We start from the raw sequence: 22,210 nt of genomic DNA, 5'->3' as shown, positions 1-22,210 counted from the left end.
AATTGCTTTACAACGGTGTATTAGTTTCTGCTTTATAACAAAGTGAATCAGCTATACATATACATATATCCCCATATCTCTTCCCTCTTGCATCTCCCTCCCACCCTCCCTATCCCACCCCTCTAGGTGGTCACAAAGCACCGAGCTGTTCTCCCTGTGCTATGCGGCTGCTTCCAACTAGCTATCTGTTTTACATTTGGTAGTATATATAAGTCCATGCCACTCTTTCACTTCGTCCCAGCTTACCGTTCCCTCTCCCCGTGTCCTCAAGTCCATTCTCTACGTCTGCATCTTTATTCCTGTCCTACTCCTAGGTTCTTCATAACACTTTTTTTTTTTTACATTCCATATATATGTGTTAGCATACAGTATTTGTTTTTCTCTTTCTGACTTACTTCACTCTGTGTGACACACTCTAGGTCCATCCACCTCGCTACAAATAACTCAATTTCGTTTCTTTTTATGGCTGAGTAATATCCCATTGTATATATATGCCACATCTTCTTTATCCATTCATCTGTCGGCAGACACTTAAGTTGCTTCCATGTCCTGGCTATTGTAAATAGAGCTGCAATGAACATTGTGGTACATGACTCTTTTTGAATTATGGATTTCTCAGGATATATGCCCAGTAGTGGGATTGCTGGGTCATATGGTAGTTCTATTTTTAGTTTTCTAAGGAACCTCCATACTGATCTCCATAGTAGCTGTATCAATTTACATTCCCACCAACAGTGGAAGAGGGTTCCCTTTTCTCCACACCCTCTCCAGCATTTATTGTTTGTAGATTTTTTTGATGATGGCCATTCTGACTGGTGTGAAGTGATAACCTCATTGTACTTTTGATTTGCATTTCTCTAATGATTAGTTAGATGTTGAGCATTCTTTCATGTGTTTGCTGGCTATCTGTATATCTTCTTTGCAGAAATGTCTATTTAGGTTTTCTGCCCATTTTTGGACTGGGTTTTTTGTTTTTTTGATATTGAGCTGCATGAGCTGCTTGTATATTTTGGAGATTAATCCTTTGTCAGTTGCTTCATTTGCAAATATTTTCTCCCATTCTGAGGGTTGTCTTTTCGTCTTGTTTATGGTTTCCTTTGCTGTGCAAAAGCTTTTAAGTTTCATTAGGTCCCATTCATTTATTTTTGTTTTTATTTCCATTTCTCTAGGAGGTGGGTCAAAAAGGATCTTGCTGTGATTTATGTCATAGAGTGTTCTGCCTTTGTTTTCCTCTAAGAGTTTTATAGTGTCTGGCCTTACATTTAGGTCTTTAATCCATTTTGAGTTTATTTTTGTGTATGGTGTTAGGAAGTGTTCTAATTTCATTCTTTTACATGTAGCTGTCCAGTTTTCCCAGCACCACTTATTGAAGAGGCTGTCTTTTCTCCATTGTATATTCTTGCCTCCTTTGTCAAAGACAAGGTGACCATATGTGCGTGGGTTTATCTCTGGGCTTTCTATCCTGTTCCATTGATCTATATTTCTGTTTTTGTGCCAGTACCATACTGTCTTGATTACTGTAGCTTTGTAGTACAGTCTGAAGTCAGGGAGCCTGATTCCTCCAGCTCCGTTTTTCTTTCTCAAGATTGCTTTGGCTATTCGGGGTCTTTTGTGTTTCCATACAAATTGTGAAATTTTTTGTTCTAGTTCTGTGAAAAATGCCAGTGGTAGTTTGATAGGGATTGCATTGAATCTGTTAATTGCTTTGGGTAGTATAGTCATTTTCACAACGTTGATTCTTGCAATCTAAGGACATGGTATATCTCTCCATCTGTTTGTGTCATCTTTAATTTCATTCATCAGTGTCTCATAGTTTTCTGCTTACAGGTCTTTTGTCTCCTTAGGTAGGTTTATTCCTAGGTATTTTATTCTTTTTGTTGCAGTGGTAAATGGGAGTGTTTCCTTAATTTCACTTTCAGATTTTTCATCATTAGTGTATAGGAATGCAAGAGATTTCTGTACATTAATTTTGTATCCTGCTACTTTACCAGATTCATTGATTAGCTAGACTAGTTTTCTGGTGGCATCTTTAGGATTCTCTACATATAGTATCATGTCATCTGCAAACAGTGACAGTTTTACTTCTTCTTTTCTGATTTGTATTCCTTTTATGTCTTTTTCTTCTCTGATTGCTGTGGCTAAAACTTCCCAAACTATGTTGAATAATAGTGGTGAGAGTGGGCAACCTTGTCTTGTTCCTGATCTTAGTGGAAATGGTTTCAGTTTTTCACCATTGAGAATGATGTTGGCTTTGGTTTGTCATATATGGCCTATATTATGTTGAGATAAGTTCCCTGTATGCCTACTTTCTGGAGGGTTTTTATCATAAATGGGTGTTGAATTTTGTCGAAAGCTTTTTCTGCATCTATTGAGATTATCATATGGTTTTTATCCATCAGTTTGTTAATATGGTGTATCACATTGATTGATTTGTGTATATTGAAGAATCCTTGCATTCGTGGGATAAACCCCACTTGATCATGGTGTATGATCCTTTAATGTGCTGTTGGATTCTGTTTGCTAGTATATTGTTGAGGATTTTTGCATCTATGTTCATCAGTGATATTGGCCTGTAGTTTTCTTTCTTTGTGACATATTAGTCTGGTTTTGGTATCAGGGTGATGGTGGCCTCGTAGAATGTGCTTGGGAGTGTTCCTCCCTCTTCTATATTTTAGAAGATTTTTGAGAAGGATAGGTGTTAGCTCTTTGATAGAATTCGCCTGTGAAGCTATCTGGTCTTAGGCTTTTGTTTGTTGGAAGATTTTTAATCACAGTCTCAATTTCTGTGCTTGTGGTTGTTCTGTTTATATTTTATGTTTCTTCCTGGTTCTGTCTCAGAAGGTTGTGCTTTTCTAAGAATTTGTCCATTTCTTCCAGGTTGTCCATTTTATGGGCATATAGTTGCATGTAGTAATCTCTTATGATCCTTTGTATTTCTGCAGTGTCGGTTGCTACTTCTCCTTTTTCATTTCTAATTCTATTGATTTGAGTCTTCTCCCTTTTTTTCTTGATGAGTCTGGCTGATGGTTTATCAATTTTGTTTATCTTCTCAAAGAACCAGCTTTTAGTTTTATTGATCTTTGCTATTGTTTTCTTCATTTCTTTTTCATTTATTTCTGATCTGATCTTTATGATTTCTTTCCTTCTGCTAACTTTGGGGTTTTTTTTTCTTCTTTCTCTAATTGCTTTAGGTGTAAAGTTAGGTTGTTTATTTGAGATGTTTTTTGTTTCTTGAGGTAGGATTGTATTGCTATAAACTTCCCTCTTAGAACTGCTTTTGCTGCATCCCATAGTTTTGGGTCATTGTGTTTTCATTATCATTTGTTTCTAGGTATTTTTTGATTTCCTCTTTGATTTCTACAGTGATTCATTGTGGTTTTAATTTGCATTTCCCTAATGACTAATGATGTTGGGCATCTTTCTTTGTGCTTTTTGCCATCCATATATTTTCTTTGGTGAAGTATATATTCAAATCTTTGGCCCATCTTTAAAATGTGTTACTTTCTTTTTATTGGGCTATGAGTTTGTTTCTAATTCTAGATACAAGTCCTTTATCAGATATGTGATTATAAAAACTTTCTCCCTCTCTGTGTCTTTCATAAAGCAGACATTCTTAATTTAAATGAAGTCTTATTTATTTATTTGTTCTTTGAATTATTGTGCTTTGGGCTGTGTATGTAAGAAATCATTGCCTAACTAAAGGTCACAAAATTTTCTTCTTTTTTTTAAGTTTTAGAATTATAGGTTTTACATGTATATTTATGATCCATTTTGAGCAATTTTTTCATAGAGTGTGAGCTTGGATAAAGACTTTTTGTTTTTGCTTTTGCATATGTGTATCCAGTTGTTCCAGCACTATTTATACTTGGTGAAACTGTCCTTTCTCCACCAAATTGCCTATTTATTTACCTTTGTCAGAAACCAATTAGCCATATATGTGTACAACTATTTCTGGATTCTTTTTTCCATTCCATTTGTCTGCATGTTTATTCTTCCTTCAATACCACTCTCTTGATTACTGTAGCTTTATACTAAGTCAGGAAATCAAGTATATGAATCTTTTAACTTCAAAGAGAAAGTGTATTCTGCTGTTTTTGTGTAGTGTTTTCTAAATGTCATTTAACTTAGTTTAGTTGATAATGTTGTTCATGTCCTCCATATCCTCAGTGGTAATTTTTCTGCTTTCTCTATTAACTGCTGAGAGGGTGTGTTGATGTCTTCAACTGTTTTTGTGGATTTGTCTATTTCTCTGTTCAGTTTTATCAGTTTTTGCTTCATGTATTTTGAAGCACTGTTGTTAGGTGCATACACATTTACATTTGTTATGTCATTTTGTGGAATAGACCTCATAATAATTAAGTCGTGTTCATCTTTATCCTTATTTTGAAGTCTGGTTGACATGATATTAATATAGCTACTCCTGCTTTCTTTTGTTTAGTGTTTGCATAGTACCTCTAGTCTATCATTTTATTTTTAAGCTACTTACCCTTTATATTTAAAATTGGTTTATTGTATATGGTGTATAGTTTGGTCTTGATTTTTTTCAGTCTAATCTGATGATCTTTACTTTTTTTTTTTTCTGAACCTGAAGTAGTGAGTCATTTATTAGAAGCAAGTCATTGGCTGAATGAGTTTACATATGACAGAAAATTTGGAGGGTACCCTAGTGTGGTAGATTTTCAGCATTAAACAAAATTTTCTTAAAACAACATGGAAAAAAAAAAAAAAAACAACATGGAATTATTTGTTTAGGTCATTGCTACAGATTGAGACTGAAGATTAAGTGGAGTCTGTTGTAGCATGTGACTGATGATCTTTATTTTTAATTGATATGCTTATAAAGTTTATATTTAATGTAATTTTTATATGATTGGATTAAAATACACCATATTGTTAGTTGTTTTATTTTTTAATCTCTTATTTTGTTTTGTTCCCCAGCATTTCATTTCTGATTATTCCATTTTAGCTTCATTATTGATTTTTTTCTTTTAAAAATTATTTTATTCATTGCCCTAGGTTACACAATATACACCTTTAATTAATCAGAGTCTACTTTTAAATAATATATACTACTTAACATATAATATAAGGACTTAACAGTATTTTCTCAAATTCTTCTCCCATTCTTTGTGCTATTGTTGTCATACATTTTACTTTTACACATGCCATAAACACAGTGAATTAATATTTTTGCTTTTTATAGATATCATTTAGAGCAATTAAAAATAAGGAAAATAGAATTTTATATTTACCTCCATTTATTCCGTTGCAACTCTTTATTTCTTTGTGTATATGTTATATCTTACCACAGTTTTTAAAAAATGTGTTGAAATTGTTCTTACCTATTAGCATTTACACCACCAGTTCCTGACTCTTGCTGGGTCTATTAAAAATTTGATGTGCATGGGTAGCTAGGAATATGCCTGATTTGTATATTGCTTTTGTTCTTTCTTAGAATTTCAGAACCACTAGACTGAATGTATCATGAGAGGTCCTTTGGCCTAATCTTCAAAGTATGACAGATTTACTTCAACTGATCTTATTTTAAAACTTATCTGAAGTTCTCTAAGGTTGTACTTAAGCCTGCTCCATCTCTTTTTATCTCTGTCTTGTTCTCTTGCTCTCATGACTGGAGAGGAAGCATCAGGACCACAATGTCCTGCTTTTTAATGTTCTCTTTTTAGTAACTTCGCACATGTATCACATACATAAAGATAGTTATTCTCTTCTTACCATTCTCCTTCACAAGTAAAAAACTTTCTCTACTTCTCCAAGTTTTTTATAGAGGGATAAATTTACTTTTTCTCTGTATATCTTTGACCATTTTAATAGGATTTTCTCCTGGACATTTCACATAATCATTTTTGTTAGGCACTTGTAAGTAAGTGGTAGCAGTATTCACCAAGATGAAGGAACCGGTATCTCTATGGGACTAATATTGGCTCTGGGAGAATGCCAGGGAACCAAATGAAGTGGTGTAAATTCTCAAGGGTCCCCAGCACCTTTGCCAAGTAGTGGAGACTTTCCTGACCCTTACAGCCTAGTGCTGAAATTAAACCCTCTCCCTGAAGCCATAAGGCTTACTTTTCTCCAGAGATGACTGAAGGCAACAGCCTTAGGCAGGTTACCTGTATAGCGTTGAGCTAGGAGAAAAAAAGCAGACAGGAAAATCTTAGCACACTATCTTTAGTTATGAGAAAAAAATCCTCTCAACAGTTGGGCCAGTCCTATAATAGAACTTATAAACACTTGTCAGTTATGAGGGTAACTGTAAGACATACTTATTTTCAAGCTTTCCCCTTAATTTCTTGTCCAAAGCATAACATTTTCTTTTTGTCTTTTTCCCCCTCAAGGGGTGCTACATCCATTGTATACAGATGCAAACAGAAGGGGACCCAGAAGCCTTATGCTCTCAAAGTGTTAAAGAAAACAGTAAGTTTATTTCATTATATAATAGCATCTCTAAGGGATCTGTGACCTGGAGAAGGCAGGAGCCCTGATTCAAAGGACAAAAGGACCAGAGAGCTGCTATGTGCAGCTAACTCATTTGAATCATGATTATGAGAGTGCAGCCAAATTGGTTGTTTTCTGATGGAAATTGTGATTCTTTGAAAGCAACTGGATCTCAAGTTAGATACGGTTGTGGGGAGGAGAAGTATGGAATGGAAAGACATTTAGAGTTGCCAGGTAAACTTTGCTTTGTATACCTGTCACGTTTTCAGATATATATGTACATTTATATAATCTCCAATCACAATTTAGTATACTAGAAAAGGTTGCTATTTAAAAATACCTAAATGAAACACAAATAGATGCATTTGTTAAAGAAGTCATCAGCTTCTAACTTGATTTTCAGTTGGTGGGTTTACTTCAGTAAAGTACAACCAGGCAAATGCTAATGTATCTGGGACTGAACCTGCTCCTCGAAGAATTTCGTATTTGAACAAGAAGGAAGGATTTTCTTTTCGGATTTTTTTTTTTTTTTTTTGCCCTAAACTTGTAGGTGAGCTGAGGGGGCAAAAGTTACTTAGGCTCATCTCCAATAAGTAAGAAATGCTAAGGTGAGAGTTCAAAATACAAATGCCAGCATGTAATACTAGCATTTTTATACTCCCTGTGCCCCAGAGAATATTTGTCATTGTAATGCCCTACTTATACTTTCTGTCCTTAGGTAATTTCCCCTTATAAAACCACAAAAAGACAACATATTCTTTTATAGCAAATTCTTCCTTTCTCAAATTTTATGTGAACAAATATGTGAAATATATATATTTCTGAAAACCCAGATGTAACATATGCTGAGGAGAGACATACTGTAACTTTTGAAGTCAAATAATACCTCTTTGAGGCCAAGGGATTTTTTTTTTTCTAAAGTCAGCTTAATATCACCAAATGTTTATGTATTGTCTGGCACAGGGAAATTTTAGACTCTCATATAATGAAGAAGAGAATAATGGCACAATGTTTTCAGTCAAGTAGAAGTAGAATGACATTTTCAAACAATCTGTTAGAATTTAAGGCCATTCAACTAACAAGAACAGTATAACTGAAGAAGGTAATAGTTTAAATGGCAATTGCTCCTAATAAGGTCTTTATTCTGGATTTCCTATTTGGTGTAGCCAATGATTCCAGAATGTAGAGGCAGCTTTTGATTGATAAGCTTTGGAGTTTTCTCTTAAATCAATTTCTTATAGTCATAAAATGTATTTGAACTAAGGAGTATTAAAATTTTATGAAATAGAATTTCCTGTTAAACATCTGCTTTTTATGAAAATATATTGGCATGCTTTAGCAGTAGTGACACAAGAGATGTTTTTGGACTTGGTTGTATCATTTCTTGCTGGTTAAAAAATTTTCAGTAAAATTTGTGTGTGGTTATTTTATTTTCATAGTTGAGGAAACTTTGAAAGGCACTAGCTATATAAACATCTAGGAAAATGAGTATTCAGAAATGACTTGTGAATGCTCAGAATCCCAAAGGACAAGGGGCTGGTTTAGAGAATATTTGTTTATGTCAAAAATCTTCGGATGAATTGGAATAAGAGATAAGTGAAGACACTTGGTGGGTTCATGACTTTTATTCATTGAGAAAGTAAAGCTCTGATTTGCCCTCCCTGTCTTCTCTTCTCCACCTCTGTTGTGGAAACATCTTCCTCCGAAGACAGGCACGAAGAAAATGTGGACGGGAACCAAGTGTCAGATGGAACTGCAGAGCGATGCAGTAAGGCAGATGTTGTCAAACACAGTTACTGTTGTACCAAATGGAATGAGAGAAATCCCCTGGAGAACCCTCAGTTTTGAACATAAATTAGATGGAATTCCCAGCATTGTCTCCTAGAATCAACCATGCCCAGAGATGTGTAAACAAGAGGAATAGCAGGCAAAACCTCATAGAGAAATTGCCTCCAGTGTTTAATTCTATATAGGTCATGAAGACAGAACTTCCTTATCCAAATGAAATGAATGAAGCCTATGATCTTATTTTAGGACTAAGAATCTATTTATGGAGGAAAAGTGATGCAGGGGAAGCAAAGTATTCTTCTAGCAAATTCAGTTAAAGATCTGCTCTTGACGGGGAAAGTGAGCTTCAGAAAACTTGAATGATCTGGGTAATCTATTTATTAGATTGAGCCACATAAAACTGCATCTATTAAACTATTCTTGACCTATAAAAAATGACAATTTTATGTGGTTCAACTAACAACTTTGGGGCTACTATACCACTTCACTGGATAATTCCTTGGGTCCTCATTTTATGATTAGACCCAAACTTAAGAGGTTTGAAAGATTATCTATCTACATCTATCTGTCTGTCTATCATCTATCAACTATCTGTAAGAATTTCATAGGGCTGATGTAATAAACTACCATAAACTGGATGGCTTAGAACAATTAAAATTTATTCTTTTACAGTTTTGAAGTCTAGAAGTCTGAAATCAAGGGGACAGGACGGCAAGGTTGATTCCTTCTGAGGGCACTGATGGAGAATTTGTTCCATGCCTCTCTCCTAGCTTCTGGTGACCGTCAGCAATGCTTGATGTTCCTTGACTTGTCGTTGCATCACTCTAATCTCTGTCTTCATTGTCACATGGCAGTCTTCTCCTTGCATGTCTTCATATCATCTTCCCTCTCTGCATGTCTGTGTTCACATTTCCCTCTTCTTATAAGGACACCAGTTCTTTTGGATTAGGGGCCCACCCTACTCCAGTATGACCTCATCTTAAATTAACTACAACAACTAATTCCCAGATAAAGTCACATTTTTAAGGACTAGGGGGTTAGGACTTCAACATATTTTGGAGGGGGGAACACAACTCCACCCAAAATCCTATCAATAAAAGAGGACCTCTAAGGTGAATTTCAAAATATTCCACTCAATAATCTATCTGAAGTTGAATAAAACTTTTATCACATTCAAGAAACTAATAAACATAAGAAAACCCATCCATTTTATAGGTGATTAGATTCATATATAAATGTTTTTAAGTCTAAGAAAAGTTCCCTATCTCTTCAACAAGTTAGTTATTTGATAACAATAATCCTCTTCCCCAGGATCTGTTTAAAAGCTGTTTCAGGACAGTTTACCCAAATTTTATTTTGTGGCAATATTATGTTCCTTTCTCATAGCTTAATATTTTAGGAAGGATTTAGTTTACCTTGGCAATAAGGGACTTACTCCCCCTATAAAACAGCCTGATTGTCATTAACAATCCATTAAGCACTCATATGTCTGAGTGATAGACAAAGACTCTAATTTATCCATAGGAAGACAGACTAAAGCATCTACTCTTATGGAGAAATCCACATTCCATTGGTTGTCAGGTACAGGACAGAATTAATACTGATAATAAACATAAAGTAGCTTGTTATGTTCAGACAGTTAGGTATTTTGGCTAATAGAATATCCTTGTGGGAACTTAACATGTAATTATAACAAAAATATTTTAAATTACCATATATTTTATATGTGGATATAATACCATGTTCTTTATCTATAGACAACTACAATTTCTAGAATTAGAATACATTAAAATACATATCGACCAACATCATTAATGTCTGCAACTTACTTTCAAATAGTTCACAATGAAAGAAAAGCGTGCATGTGTGTATGTGTGTGCACATATAGGGAGAGAGAGAGAGAAAAAAAATATGGCAAAAATCAATAGTTATTAAATTTAGGACAGTATACTAGTGTCCATGCTGGATTTCAGAATTTCAGTATATGAGAAAATTCTCATCACGAAAAATTTGAGTTAAACCAAACTTCAGCATTGAGATCCTGTTCAACATAACTTTTCTCTGGACATTCAGAAAGTGTTACAAGATCTTACAGTTTCTAAATGTCCTGATAAACACCAGTGACTCTCTATTATAGATGTATTGAAGTGCCAGAAAACAGAAAATGATAACTGAACCAACTTTTTACTATACTGAAAATCCTGGACTTTTCCAGAAACAATATCCATTTGTCTCATCAAGTCATTAATGAGGATAAAGCTTTGAGGGCAGTGAGACTAAACAAGAGAAGAAAATGAATTGAAGGGCTCTTTTGGTTGTTTTTTTTTTTTTTTTTTTTCCATGTAGTATTAGAGATCCTTGGACTGAAGAACTCATCAAGTCCCTGGGAGTGCCATACCTACTCTCCTCCTGGGAAAGGTGACCCATTTTGTAACTTTTTATTTTAAAACAGTTACAGATTTACAGACAGTGCCATTTTTGTTGCCCATAAATACCTCATTACCTTGTATGTAATTGGCTTGCAGATATCAGTGAAACTTTTACTGTGAACTTTGTAAAACGCATCCAGGGTGAAGGAAACAAGGCTTCCTTTTTTCCTTCACTCATGAGCCTTTCATCCTCTCCGTTTTATGCGATATTTAGAAGAAATTGAAGTAGAGTAGAAAGATTTTCTAAGCTGCGTCCTCAGATGAACAACTTTGAGCCATTAAAAGATTCTGACAGACCCGCGTAGTGGAACAATAAGTGATTTACAAGATGGGACCTTTTTATTGATGTTTCGTGACTTTTGAATATGCCAAACTTAAAACTGCACAGAAGGAAAATAATAGATTCAAGAAAATGTCAAAATTTGAACAGATTATGCAGATGGAACCTTCAGTCTGGACTGACTTTTGCTGAGTTAAATGGAATCACAACTTTTGAAGAATTTTGGTGTTAATGGAGTCACTATTTCAGGAATAAGTCACAGGCATTATCTCTTTTCCTAAGGAGTACACCCCTTAGTGTGTGTCTAAATAATCACACTTCAGGCCTATCAATATGGCTCATTTTCAAGAACTGATTGAGATTTAAGAAAATTATGATCATCAATCATTTATAGTGTCCCTGGAATTTTGAAGACACATATTTGAATTCTAAAATCCTGATGACATTTCTAGCCATGTGGCTCAACTCTTGAAAAAGATTGCATTCAGATTGCTATAAAATCCTTTCATGAAATACCCAGTATTGAGTCTAAGAATTAATCTCAGTGTGTAAATTCAGAATTTATGAGTCTGAGAACCAATCTCAATGTGTAAGTTCAGAATGTATAGGTCTTCTGACTCTCCTTAAGAATGGCTAGGTAGTTGTGGGGTAAGATCATGGGCTGTGGAGCCAGACAACTTGAGTTCAGGATCACTTCTGCCACTTACTACCTGCGTGACCCTCCAACAGTTATGTAAATCTCTCAATCTTAGTTTCTTCATCTGTGAAATGAGTTTAAGAACATCTAGCCTGTGGCATTTTAGTGACAATTAAAATGAGATAACTTATGTAAAATATTTCTCAGCACCTAGGGAGCATGTAATAAACGGTGAACATTGTTCTTATTATTAATTGTAATGGGTCCACACAGATATTTTATATTATAATAGTACCAGCTCATTCTATGTAATTCTAATGTTTTCATTAGCTTGATTGAAAACTAAGCAGTAAGCAGCACCAGACATATTGTATACTGCTGTATGAATAAACTAATTATATAATTTTGGGATTGCTTTTAAAATATCTGCTAAAAATGGGTGTATATTTTACTATTATCAATAAAATTTAATGTGACACTAAAGATTTCTGGTCATATGACCTCATACTTAAACAAATCTTGTATGCCCGTGATTCCTAGATTTGGAACACTTTCAACCCTACTGCTCTATTCTGATTCTTGACATTGGAGCACTGTGACTTGATCCATAGTTTAGAAGCTGTTTTAGGTCTAAATTTTGTCATATTTTAGTTATTGTAATGTAAAGTTATCTATAGATTTCTGGAAAGGCTTTTCTTGAATAATTTAATTAGCATTCACCTAGTAAATGTTCCTAACTTTTATAAAATTTCCATTAAGTGCTAAAGGATAAAAGAGGCCTTTTATCCTCCTCTCAGTTAGTTGAAGAGCCACACGTTGTGACTTGCTAATCATTCTATGAGTTAGTTTTTAATTTGTATTCATTTTTCCTTATGTTCTTGTGAATTAGCTCTTTGAGTATGTAACTATGATGCTGCAGGAGACTTTGAAAAGTTGCTCTAGATTAAATTACAGAATGTACACAGGCCTCCCTCAAATTCTTGGTAGTTGAATCTCCGGGATGTCTCCATTAGAGAAGTTTTCAGGTTTTTCAGTTCTGAAACAGAAATAATAACATTTATACCACTTGGTAAACTGAGGATTACCTGCTCTTGTCTCTTTCTATCTAACCTTTGGGAACATGGAAAACTGACCACAGGCCATTCATTTTTCAAGTTCTGTGATATACGTAAGAGAGATGGCTAGGTCAATCTGTGTTAAAGATATGCATCTATTAAACACTGCTATAACTACTTTTAACAACTAATGCGTATGCTCTAGAAGTGGAGTCAAGGTCGCCCTTGGTCAGTGATGGAGAGGAGAATAATAAATCACTAGCTCAAATAGACTTTTTGGGCCCAATTGAGGTCTCAGAACACATTAAGGAAAGTAGCTTGCCGATAACAAGCTGTGTCAAGTGAAGTGAAACTTCTTCAAGCATTCTGTCAGTTGGAACCTATTGATTTTCATAGGGACTATTAAGCCAGGTTTCCTGGAATAGGAATAGGGATATTTCTATTCAGTTTGTGACAAGTATATGTCTACAAGAGAAGAGAGGTAGCAGGGTGGAATGTTAAAATCTTGGCCTGATTTGTATGCTTTACCATTCAAAGATCCACTTGGAAGTCTGAACAGTCTTGCAGAGAACTAGTCGTTGCAGTTTGATTTGTTTTCTTTCTTGATAGAAACGCTGCTAGAATCTGTCACAATTCAGCTCACTTATCTATCCTCTCATTTTATTGATCTTTCACAGGCATTTTGTTGCCTTTTAAAAAATAAACATAATTCAGAGGCAAGCTGATACAAGGGAAGTAGGGAGAGAGAGATTGATAATACAGGCACTGACCTGTGTGCTATTACCCAGAAAGAAACATACTTTGCAGTTACACCATCTACTCAAGTTATCACATTTAACCCTCTAGTACTTTCTTTTTAAAATTTTATTTATTTTTGGCTGCGTTGGGTCTTCGTTGCTGCGCGCGGGCTTTCTCTAGTTGCCGTGAGCGGGGGCTACTCTTCGTTGTGGTGCACGGGCTTCTCATTGCGGTGGCTTCTGTTGTTGCGGAGCACGGGCTGTAGGTGCACGGGCCTCAGTAGCCGTGGTGTGCAGGCTCTGTGGCTCGCGGGCTCTAGAGCGCAGGCTCAGTAGTTGTGGTGCAGGGGCTTAGTTGCTCCGCGGCATGTGGGATCTCCCCGGACCAGGGCTCGAACCTGTGTCCCCTGCATTGGCAGGCGATTCTTAACTACTGCACCACCAGGGAAGTCCCAACCTTCTGGTACTTTTACAAGTAGTGAGTGGTTGGATCTAAAGTGATCTTCACCCTTTATATGAAGTCTATGGAGGTAAAAAAGGAGGTGACTAGCCCAAACCAGAGGAAATCTTAGAGGAAGAGCTTATGTTACCATACCCTAGTAGAAGAAAGAGACTAGAAACTTCTCAGAGAACTGAGTGGGAAAGGCCTTGTAACCAAAGGAGAGGTGCTGGGCAGCAGGAAAGTTGAGAGGAGCCCAGGGAGATCAGAGCTGGGGAGTGGTGCCTGATGGACCACAAACAGGAAAGCTGAGAAGGAACACAGTAGATCAGCCTCAAAGCAAACTTAGGATTCCTATCTTAGTGAGAAGGGGAAAAGCTATAATCTTAGTGTTAACAGGGAAAAACATTTTAACAAATTTTTATTTTTATATTTCTTTATGGTACAAAGTTGAATGATGGTCAAAGCTGTATTCATCCAGACAATGTAAGAAGAGCGGAGAGAAAGAAGGCTAAGAGAAGATCAAGTCCTGGAACTCCAAAACCATTAATTTGCTGAAAGAGAGGAAATGAATGACTGTGTGCAAAGGATATTGATTAGAAGAGATCCAAATAATTTTCAGTATTGAATTAGCTTATAACAGCTTTTTTTTTAAAGTAAGCATTTTCAAATCATCATATGCCACTCCAGCAATTTTAACAGTAAAGAAGCATAATGCTAATAAGAATGGGACCCACACTTAATTATTCAACAATATGTAGTAGCCCCTTTCATATGTTAACGCAACAATGCCTCATGGGAGTGTTTTACTTAAGGGAGTTTTAGAGAAGGGATGTTTCCCCGAAGGGCACAATAGCATGGAGAATTTGAACGCAGGACTTTTGCGTCCCAAATCTGAGCCCTTTCTATTGATACCAGCTAGGTCCTGAAAGAGAAAAAGACCAAAAAAAAAAAAAAAAAAAAAAAAAAAGTAAGGAATAAGCATGGCCCAGATCTGGGACTGAAACTAGATGTTGCTCCTTGCTAATCTGATAAAGGATGAAAAAGCCTTTGTTGACACACAGACACAGAGAAGCTGAGTGCAGTTCAGGTCACACTGTGAGTGAGCAAGAGTTTCCTGTGTGCAGAGAAAACAAGCAACATATTTCTTTTCCAAATGTTATTAAAACCTTAGTTTAATGCGTCTCAGTATAGAATATCCACTAACAAATGAAAGAAGAATAACGAAGGAGTGTGTAATGTACAAAACATTGCGGGGTGTGGCTCTCTTTGCCTTTTGTCTTATGGGTGGGTAGGATGCAGTGATGGTCCCACGTGTGGCTGTTTATATGGAGTTCCAGCGTGCTCTCTGCTCTAAGTGTCAGTATCACAGGGTACATTCAGTACATTCAGAGCTACTCATACTTATCTCTACCCCAGAAGTCTGAAAAATGTATCAAATGGGTAGTTATATCTACAATGCTTTTTTCCCCACAGAATACCACACTGTCACTGGGAGGATTTTTCTTTGAAATTTTGAGATCAGAATAGTTTAGAACTGTTTTTCCATCATAGCATCAGGACATATTTGGGTGTCATGATCAGTTTCAAGGTGTGACATACATACTGAAGTACTGTAGGCTGTGAATGCTTTCTTTTATTGATAAATCAAAGTGAATCCAAGATTACTATCGTCATCTTTTAAATTTTGACGTATTTTATGAAGGGGAATGTGGATGAGTGTCACGATTTACCTACCATATTTATATCTGCAAAAAAAAAAAAAAAAGACATTTAAGTATTCATTGCGTTCTATGATGATTAAAATTCTTCCTGAATCTGGTACCAACTGGATATCTGGGGGGAAAAGTACTTAAATTTTTCAGTCAAAGATATCTCAGTTTTTTACAGTTTAAGAGTCTCTTTTAGTTTAAAAGAATTTCTTTAGAGTAAGTATTCAGTGTAAATTCAGCTCTCTCTCAGAGCTGTTTCTCCCTCACTCTGTTCTTACCACATTGGCTTCTGGGTTCAAGGGCAGCTACGTAACACATGGGAGCATGGTCTCTACAGTGAGGATAAAGCAGCCATGCACCACAGCCATCGCCAGATGCTGACTACATTAGAGACGGGGTTAGGCAAGGGCATTAGCAGCTATAGACAGCTGGGGAACACATCATGGGGTGGAATAATGATCAGACATTCAGAGACAGGACCAGACTAGCCCACTGCATGAATCATAGGCCCCTTTCCACTGCCCTCTCTGAGCCCTGACAGTCCTGGAAACTATCAAGAGAGGAAGCAATGGTAGGGCATTAGCATGGAATGTATGCATATCTACCCAGTTAGTCATACATGGAACTTTTATACTCTGAGCCGTTTAATCCAGAAGAGATTTAAGGACACGCTGATGGGAGTGCATTGAGGAGGTGCATATCACTGTAAAGAGAAAGACTTTGAGAAGGACTGAGCTGACATGCTTTAGTTATTGATTTCTGGAAACATCTGAACTCTTCAGAAAAAATGAAGCTCTGGGTTAAGATGTTAAGATGCTTCCTCACCAAGGAAGGCAAATCCAGACTTATACAAAGAGAAAGAGCTACTGCTGTGGACTTAAAAAACATGCACAATGCGAGAGTTGTGAGTCAAGTTTTATTTGGGGGCAAAATGAGGACTATAGCCCAGGAGACAGCATTTCAGATAGTTCTGAGAAACTGCTCCAAAGAGGTAGGGGGGAAGATCAGTATATATGTGATTTTGGTGAAGGGGGAATATATACAATCAAGCACGTATTTTTTGCAGAAGGTTTCTGCTAGTCACCAGGAGCAGTGGTCACCATGAAGGATTTTAGTGCTTTTCTAGATATGAGGAGATACAAGAATTGGGCTCATAAAATCGAATCCTGAAAATATCTAACTATCTGAAGACCTGTTCTGCCAGTTTTCCCAGAGCACAGAGTTTCTCATTTCTGCTCTCCACCCTGAACTCCTTTCAGGGGGTGTTGAAAATCAGCAGCTGCAGCAGCACATGATTTAATCCTTGTAGAGGTAGTTGACAAGTGCCAATTTGTTGTTGACACTGCCGTGGAACAAAAGCAACAAGGAAATTTTTTTTCAAACCTTAAATCATTAAGATTTCTTGTATCTCTTTCCTATTCCAGCCCCAGAGCATTATTATATCACTTTTAGGGTCATTTAAAAGCCTTTTGTGTCTACAGCCTGTTCTTTTCCTTTTTTTAAGGAAGTTTTTAGCATTTTTGAACAATATTAACCAGGGTATCTGAAAGTCTTAATTGTCTTAGAACATCAAGGAGCTAACGCTTCTAAGAGTGTCTAGGTGTTCCCCTATTCAAAGCTATCCTCAGTAAGGGATTCAACCCCAAGATGTAACTGATGAGACTTAAATGCTAATATTTCCAGGAGTACTTTTTGTTTTTGTTATTTGATAGGTTACAAAGTCATAAACTTCTTGAATATGTAAATTCTCAGTTTAGTATCTCATAGATGATCACTTAGTTTTAGGATCAAAGGGAGATCTCAGGGCCTCTGAAAATATATGCCCCTCACTTCAAATGGTTTGGGAATTCTGCAACGGAGTCATTGCTGTCCAGCTGAAAGCAATATAAAATGAGAACTAAATTTTGCTGTTTTCATGCCTTCTTGGTAATTTTTAAAGTATTTTGAAAAGTACTGCCTTGACCATGTGAAAACGACTAAAAAGAACAAAAAAGAAATGATGAATTTGTTTCAGTTCTATTAGAACTTGAATGTCTATAGGACCTGGCTGATACTCAGGTCTGTAGTAACCCAGGTGTGACCCTGATGGTCAACAGTAATTAATAAACATGAGAAATGGCTTTAAAACTTCCATGGAGCTTAACCACAGTAGTACAGCTCTCATCCCAGTCTTCAAAAAAAGGTGAAGGAAGGTGTTTAAATTTGAATGCAAATGGGCACCAATCCCCCTCTTTGATTACCATTCAGCAAGAGGATTATATTGGACATAGTTTAAGATTTTAATGAAGTTGTCTTCCACACTTTTAGGGAAAAAAAGATAAATAAAGCTATATTTTCATGTTTATTAGGCATTTTTCCTTTCTAGGGCTGGAATACTCTCATAAATACTTATATTTCTACACTTTGTTTTAGTTGAATTAATTTTTATGTGAAGACTTAGAAAATTGGAAATAGAAGACTAGGAAATGTTTACCTTACTTTTACAAATTCTTTCAGGAAAGGCACTGAACATCTACTACGGGCCAGGAGATTTCGTATATATTCTCATTTAATCCTTACAACAATAACACGGTAGGGTAGCAATTATTATCCACATCTTATCCGTGAAGAAATTGAAATAATCCTCACATAGGATAAGAGACTTTATAAAGGGCTCTAAATGGTAGGGCCAGAATTCAAATTGCATTTTTAAAAAAAGTACAACCAAGGATGTTCATTACAGAATGATTTATATTAGTAACAAAATGTAGGCAATTGTAAGTGTCTAACCATAGGATAGCCATTAATGACACGGGGCCATTAGGAAGCTCTGTTTTACATTCTGCTTATGAACATTGGGTATTCATAAAACTTTATGGTATTTTAAGTGAACACTGTAAGAAACAAAATTGTATTTCCATATTTGAAATATATAAGGAAATATAAACAGTTTTAAAAACTGAAAGGAAATAAACCAAAATGATAATGATAATGTTACAATGGTAGATATGGTACTCACTCTTATTTTTTATATTTTACATTTTTTTTAAAAAGTGGCTGATACCTTTATAAAAATTTATAATATGTGTTTATTTTCTTCCAACCCTGGCAACATGAACATAAAAGAAAATTTGGGAGGCTAACATTATGTTCATTTTTTGTAAGCACCTGATATCAATTTCTTTTTTGCATGGATTTGACCATGCGGGTATTGAAGTCACCTCATTGGGGAATATGTGAATAGGAACCCAGCAAAGCTTTTCTTTTGAACTGTCCCTTGACTGGCACAAAGACAAAGCAGAAAATTCACAGTTGCATCCCTAGAATTCTCTGCTTACCAAGGATCTCACTTCTCCTTCTTTGGGAATGCATAGTATACTCCAGTTCTCACTCTTCTCTTTTCTAATTTTCATCATTTCATTCTCATTTAATCTCTTCTGTGGTTATGTTTGATACACAGCATGTATCACACAAATTAACAGCAAGGTGTGCTGGTTGAAGAAGAAGCTGTGAAAGCTCTATATCCTGTGAGGAATATCAGTACCTGCTGCAGTGGATTTAGAAAGTCAGTAACTTCACCAGAGATTTTGTTAATTATATTTCTTGGAACATTCCCCATTTACCCATGGGAGAGTGCAATCTTGAATAAGTGGTATAGTGACCCTTTGTGGCTCACAATTTAGAAATCACAAGCTATTATCTGTGTAGGCTCTAGGAGATCTGGGTACTTAGCTCTGCCTGTGAGACAGGCATTCTCCACTCCATTGGTGTTGATAACATGACAAAAATTTCATACGGATTTGAATGGCAGGAGAAGTGACTAACCAAATCTAATCTCATCTAACCAGAGCTGTTAAACCAGGGATTTTTTCCTTTGAGCCCCCAACCTTTTGTATTCAAACACTAGTACCATCCCTCATTTATTTATTCAATAAATTTATATACCAGGTGTTGGTCAATAACGCTGGTGGTACTAATGTGTAAAAAATGGACAAGCCCTTGCTATCATAGAGCTTATGTTCTGGTGGGAGAAACAAATAATGAATTTGTAACTAAATGGTAACATAGATTTGTGTAAATTTTATAAAGGGATTAGAGTAATGATTATGGTATGCGTATATGTGTATGTGTGCGTAGCTACTTTTGATGCAGTGACCTGGGAAGGCCTCTCATTTGTTTTCTGAGTGAAGTGAGAAGGTCTGGTGGAAGAGGGTGTGGCAAGTGTGAAGGCCTTGGAACCTGGTCTGGGAGTTGAGTGGCCTGTATAGAGAGAGAAAAATGACATTAGCTCAAAAGGGTGAGGCCAACCCATCCTGAGTTTTAAGGCCTTGGTAAAGAGTTTGCATTTACTCTTAGAACCATGGGATGCCAACATTTAAGTTGGAGAGTGACAGGATCTGATTTACATTTTAAAGACATCACCCTGGCTGCTGTATGCAGAGGGAATGATTGCAAAGACTAAGAATCAAAGCAGGGAGACTAGTTAGGAAGTATTAAAATACTTCTGCAGCCTTTAGAGTAAGTCAGACCAAAATGATGACATGGTATAATCAATTTCACGTGAAGAAGGGAGTGATCAAATATATCGAATGCTGCTGACAGAGTAAGATAAGATCAGAAAAGCAGTTAGTCTCCTCCAAGGAGACCACTGACTTCTTCTATAAAAGCAGTTTTGGAGGAGTTCTTGGGATGATGCCAGATTGAATTTCACTGACAAATATACGGGGAAAGGGAGGAGGAAGTTGAGAAAATGCAGAGGCAGCTCTGGAGAGGTTTTCTGCTAAGGGGAGCAGAGCTACGCTTTGGAAGCAGGAAGAGGGGTGAGGGACTGAGGGGTGAGATCTTTTTAAAGATAAGAGGTATTAAATGAGGGTTACCCCCATATATTCTTAATGCCAGGGAGAGATACAGAGATGAAAGAAATAGCAGAGAGAGGTGTATAAAATATAATGTCCTTTCTACTTTATATATCATGTTCTCTTCCCTTTTTTCTCTCCCTCTGTTAAGCCAAACCTGTTTCTAGAGAAAGTCTGGCATCAGCCAGATCTTTTGTATAAACTTTGTTCAGCTTGTTATCTCTCCCAGGAATATTTTAAGCCTCCTTCATTCACTGTAAAGTAAAAGACTGTTCCCCGTGAAAGAATTTCTAGCATCTGCAAGCAGGAAGTCTTATATTTTAGACTCTAAGAATGAAGGAGGAGAGGTTACCTCCTTTGGAAGAGCTGCTGTCTTCTGAACCTACCTGATTTACAGAGGTTTCAGGTTCTGAAAGACAAGTGTTTTTCTTTCTGGGTTGAGCTTCTGAGAGCCATTTTTGTCTTCTTAAATTCAGTTCCAATCCTTGGGATCCTCCTCCATTGGAAAGCTCTACTTTTCTCCTTTTTGCCTCCCAAATGTTTTAGAGTCGGCAGAGAGTAGGAAGTGGCTGTTACAGAACTACCAAAGAATACTGTTTCACAATTTTCAAAACCAAGCTTATCTGAGTGAAATGCTTATTAGTCTGTCTTCTCATACTGGTCAGAACCAGATTGGCATTATACTAGTCTTGTTAAATGTAAAATAGAATACTGGTTTCTCTACAGTTTACTTTTTCTGTCGGTCCCACCCCACCATGTCTATTGCTCATCACTGCCTCCACCTCTGAACCATCACCTCCTCTGTGTAGCTGCGCCTACCGTTCTCCTCTCCATTGAGTCCAAAGTCACACGGAAATATCTGGGAGAAGAACATTCAAGACGAAAAACTATCAAGTACAAAGTGGAAAGGCTCAGAAGTGGAAATGATCTTGGCTTCTTGAAAGATCAATTCGATGATCAGTGAGCTGTAGTAAAAGGGGATGAATGGTAGGTGAGTTCAGTACAATGGACAGGGACACGATATTATTAGCATCTTTCTAAACCTGTTTATTCACCATCTCAGTAAATGGCAATATTATTCTACCCATTTCTCAGATGGAAAAACAAGCAGTCAACCTTAGCATTTCTCTTTCTCTTATACCCCATAACCAGTCCATCTTCAAATACTGTTGGTTCTTCCTTAAAAAAATGTTCATCTACTTCTCACTCACCTCCTTCATCACTAGCACCTGGGTCTAAGTCACCATCAACTCTCACCTGGATAACTGCCATAACTTCTTATTGAGTCTCTCTGATTTAACTCTTCCAATCATCCTCACATCCTCATCCCTGCAAGAGTCAGAGTATCCTTCTTTTTTTTTTTTGGTTGCACTGCTTGGCCTGTGGGATCTTAGTTCCCCAACCAGGGATTGAATCCGGGCCCTCAGCAGTGAGAGCACAGAGTCCTAACCATTGGACCACCAGGGAATTCCCAAGAGTGAGAGTATCCCTTTAAAAATTAACTGAGGTCATGTCATTCCTCTCTCAAAATCTTCCAAATGTGTCTGACCTCTCTGATACAAAAATATCAAGTCCTTACCATGTTCATCCTGGCTTCTGGTCATTAGGAGACTCTGTCATCATCTATTGTTTTCCTCCTCTGTCACTTTCCTCTGGCTAAACTGGCCTCTTTGTTGGAGGCATAAGGGAGGAGAAATGGTCTGGACATAGCAATGAGTAGCAAAAAGGACACCCTGTCCTCCTTCCAGGCCCTGTGGTACCTTTTCTACTGGCATGAAGACAAGTCACCACTTGGGAAGACCCTAAAGAAAGTAAGGTAGTCATGAGATGCCCAGGTTTCTGTTA

At 36.7% G+C, this 22,210-nt stretch overlaps 1 protein-coding gene across 5 annotated transcripts in view; it reads left to right on the top strand.

Annotated features, from left to right (window-relative positions):
• The window catches only part of CAMK4 (calcium/calmodulin dependent protein kinase IV), a 239,870-nt gene that overhangs the window by 115,352 nt on the left and 102,308 nt on the right, over positions 1 to 22,210 (top strand). For 4 of the 5 annotated variants that reach the window (XM_082455785.1, XM_082455784.1, XM_082455786.1 and 1 more), the window contains exon 3: positions 6,354 to 6,432. The exons of the other annotated variant lie outside the window; for it this stretch is intronic. In XM_082455785.1, the coding sequence (XP_082311911.1) occupies positions 6,354 to 6,432 (79 nt within the window). The remainder of the gene's footprint in view (positions 1 to 6,353; positions 6,433 to 22,210) is intronic. 5 annotated transcript variants of the gene reach the window in all.

Source organism: Balaenoptera physalus (genome assembly GCF_965194825.1).
Source record: "Balaenoptera physalus genome assembly, chromosome: 3".
NCBI classification, from domain to species: domain Eukaryota; kingdom Metazoa; phylum Chordata; class Mammalia; order Artiodactyla; family Balaenopteridae; genus Balaenoptera; species Balaenoptera physalus.
Note: the sequence above shows the minus strand (reverse complement) of the source record. Positions and strands in the feature narration are given on the sequence as shown.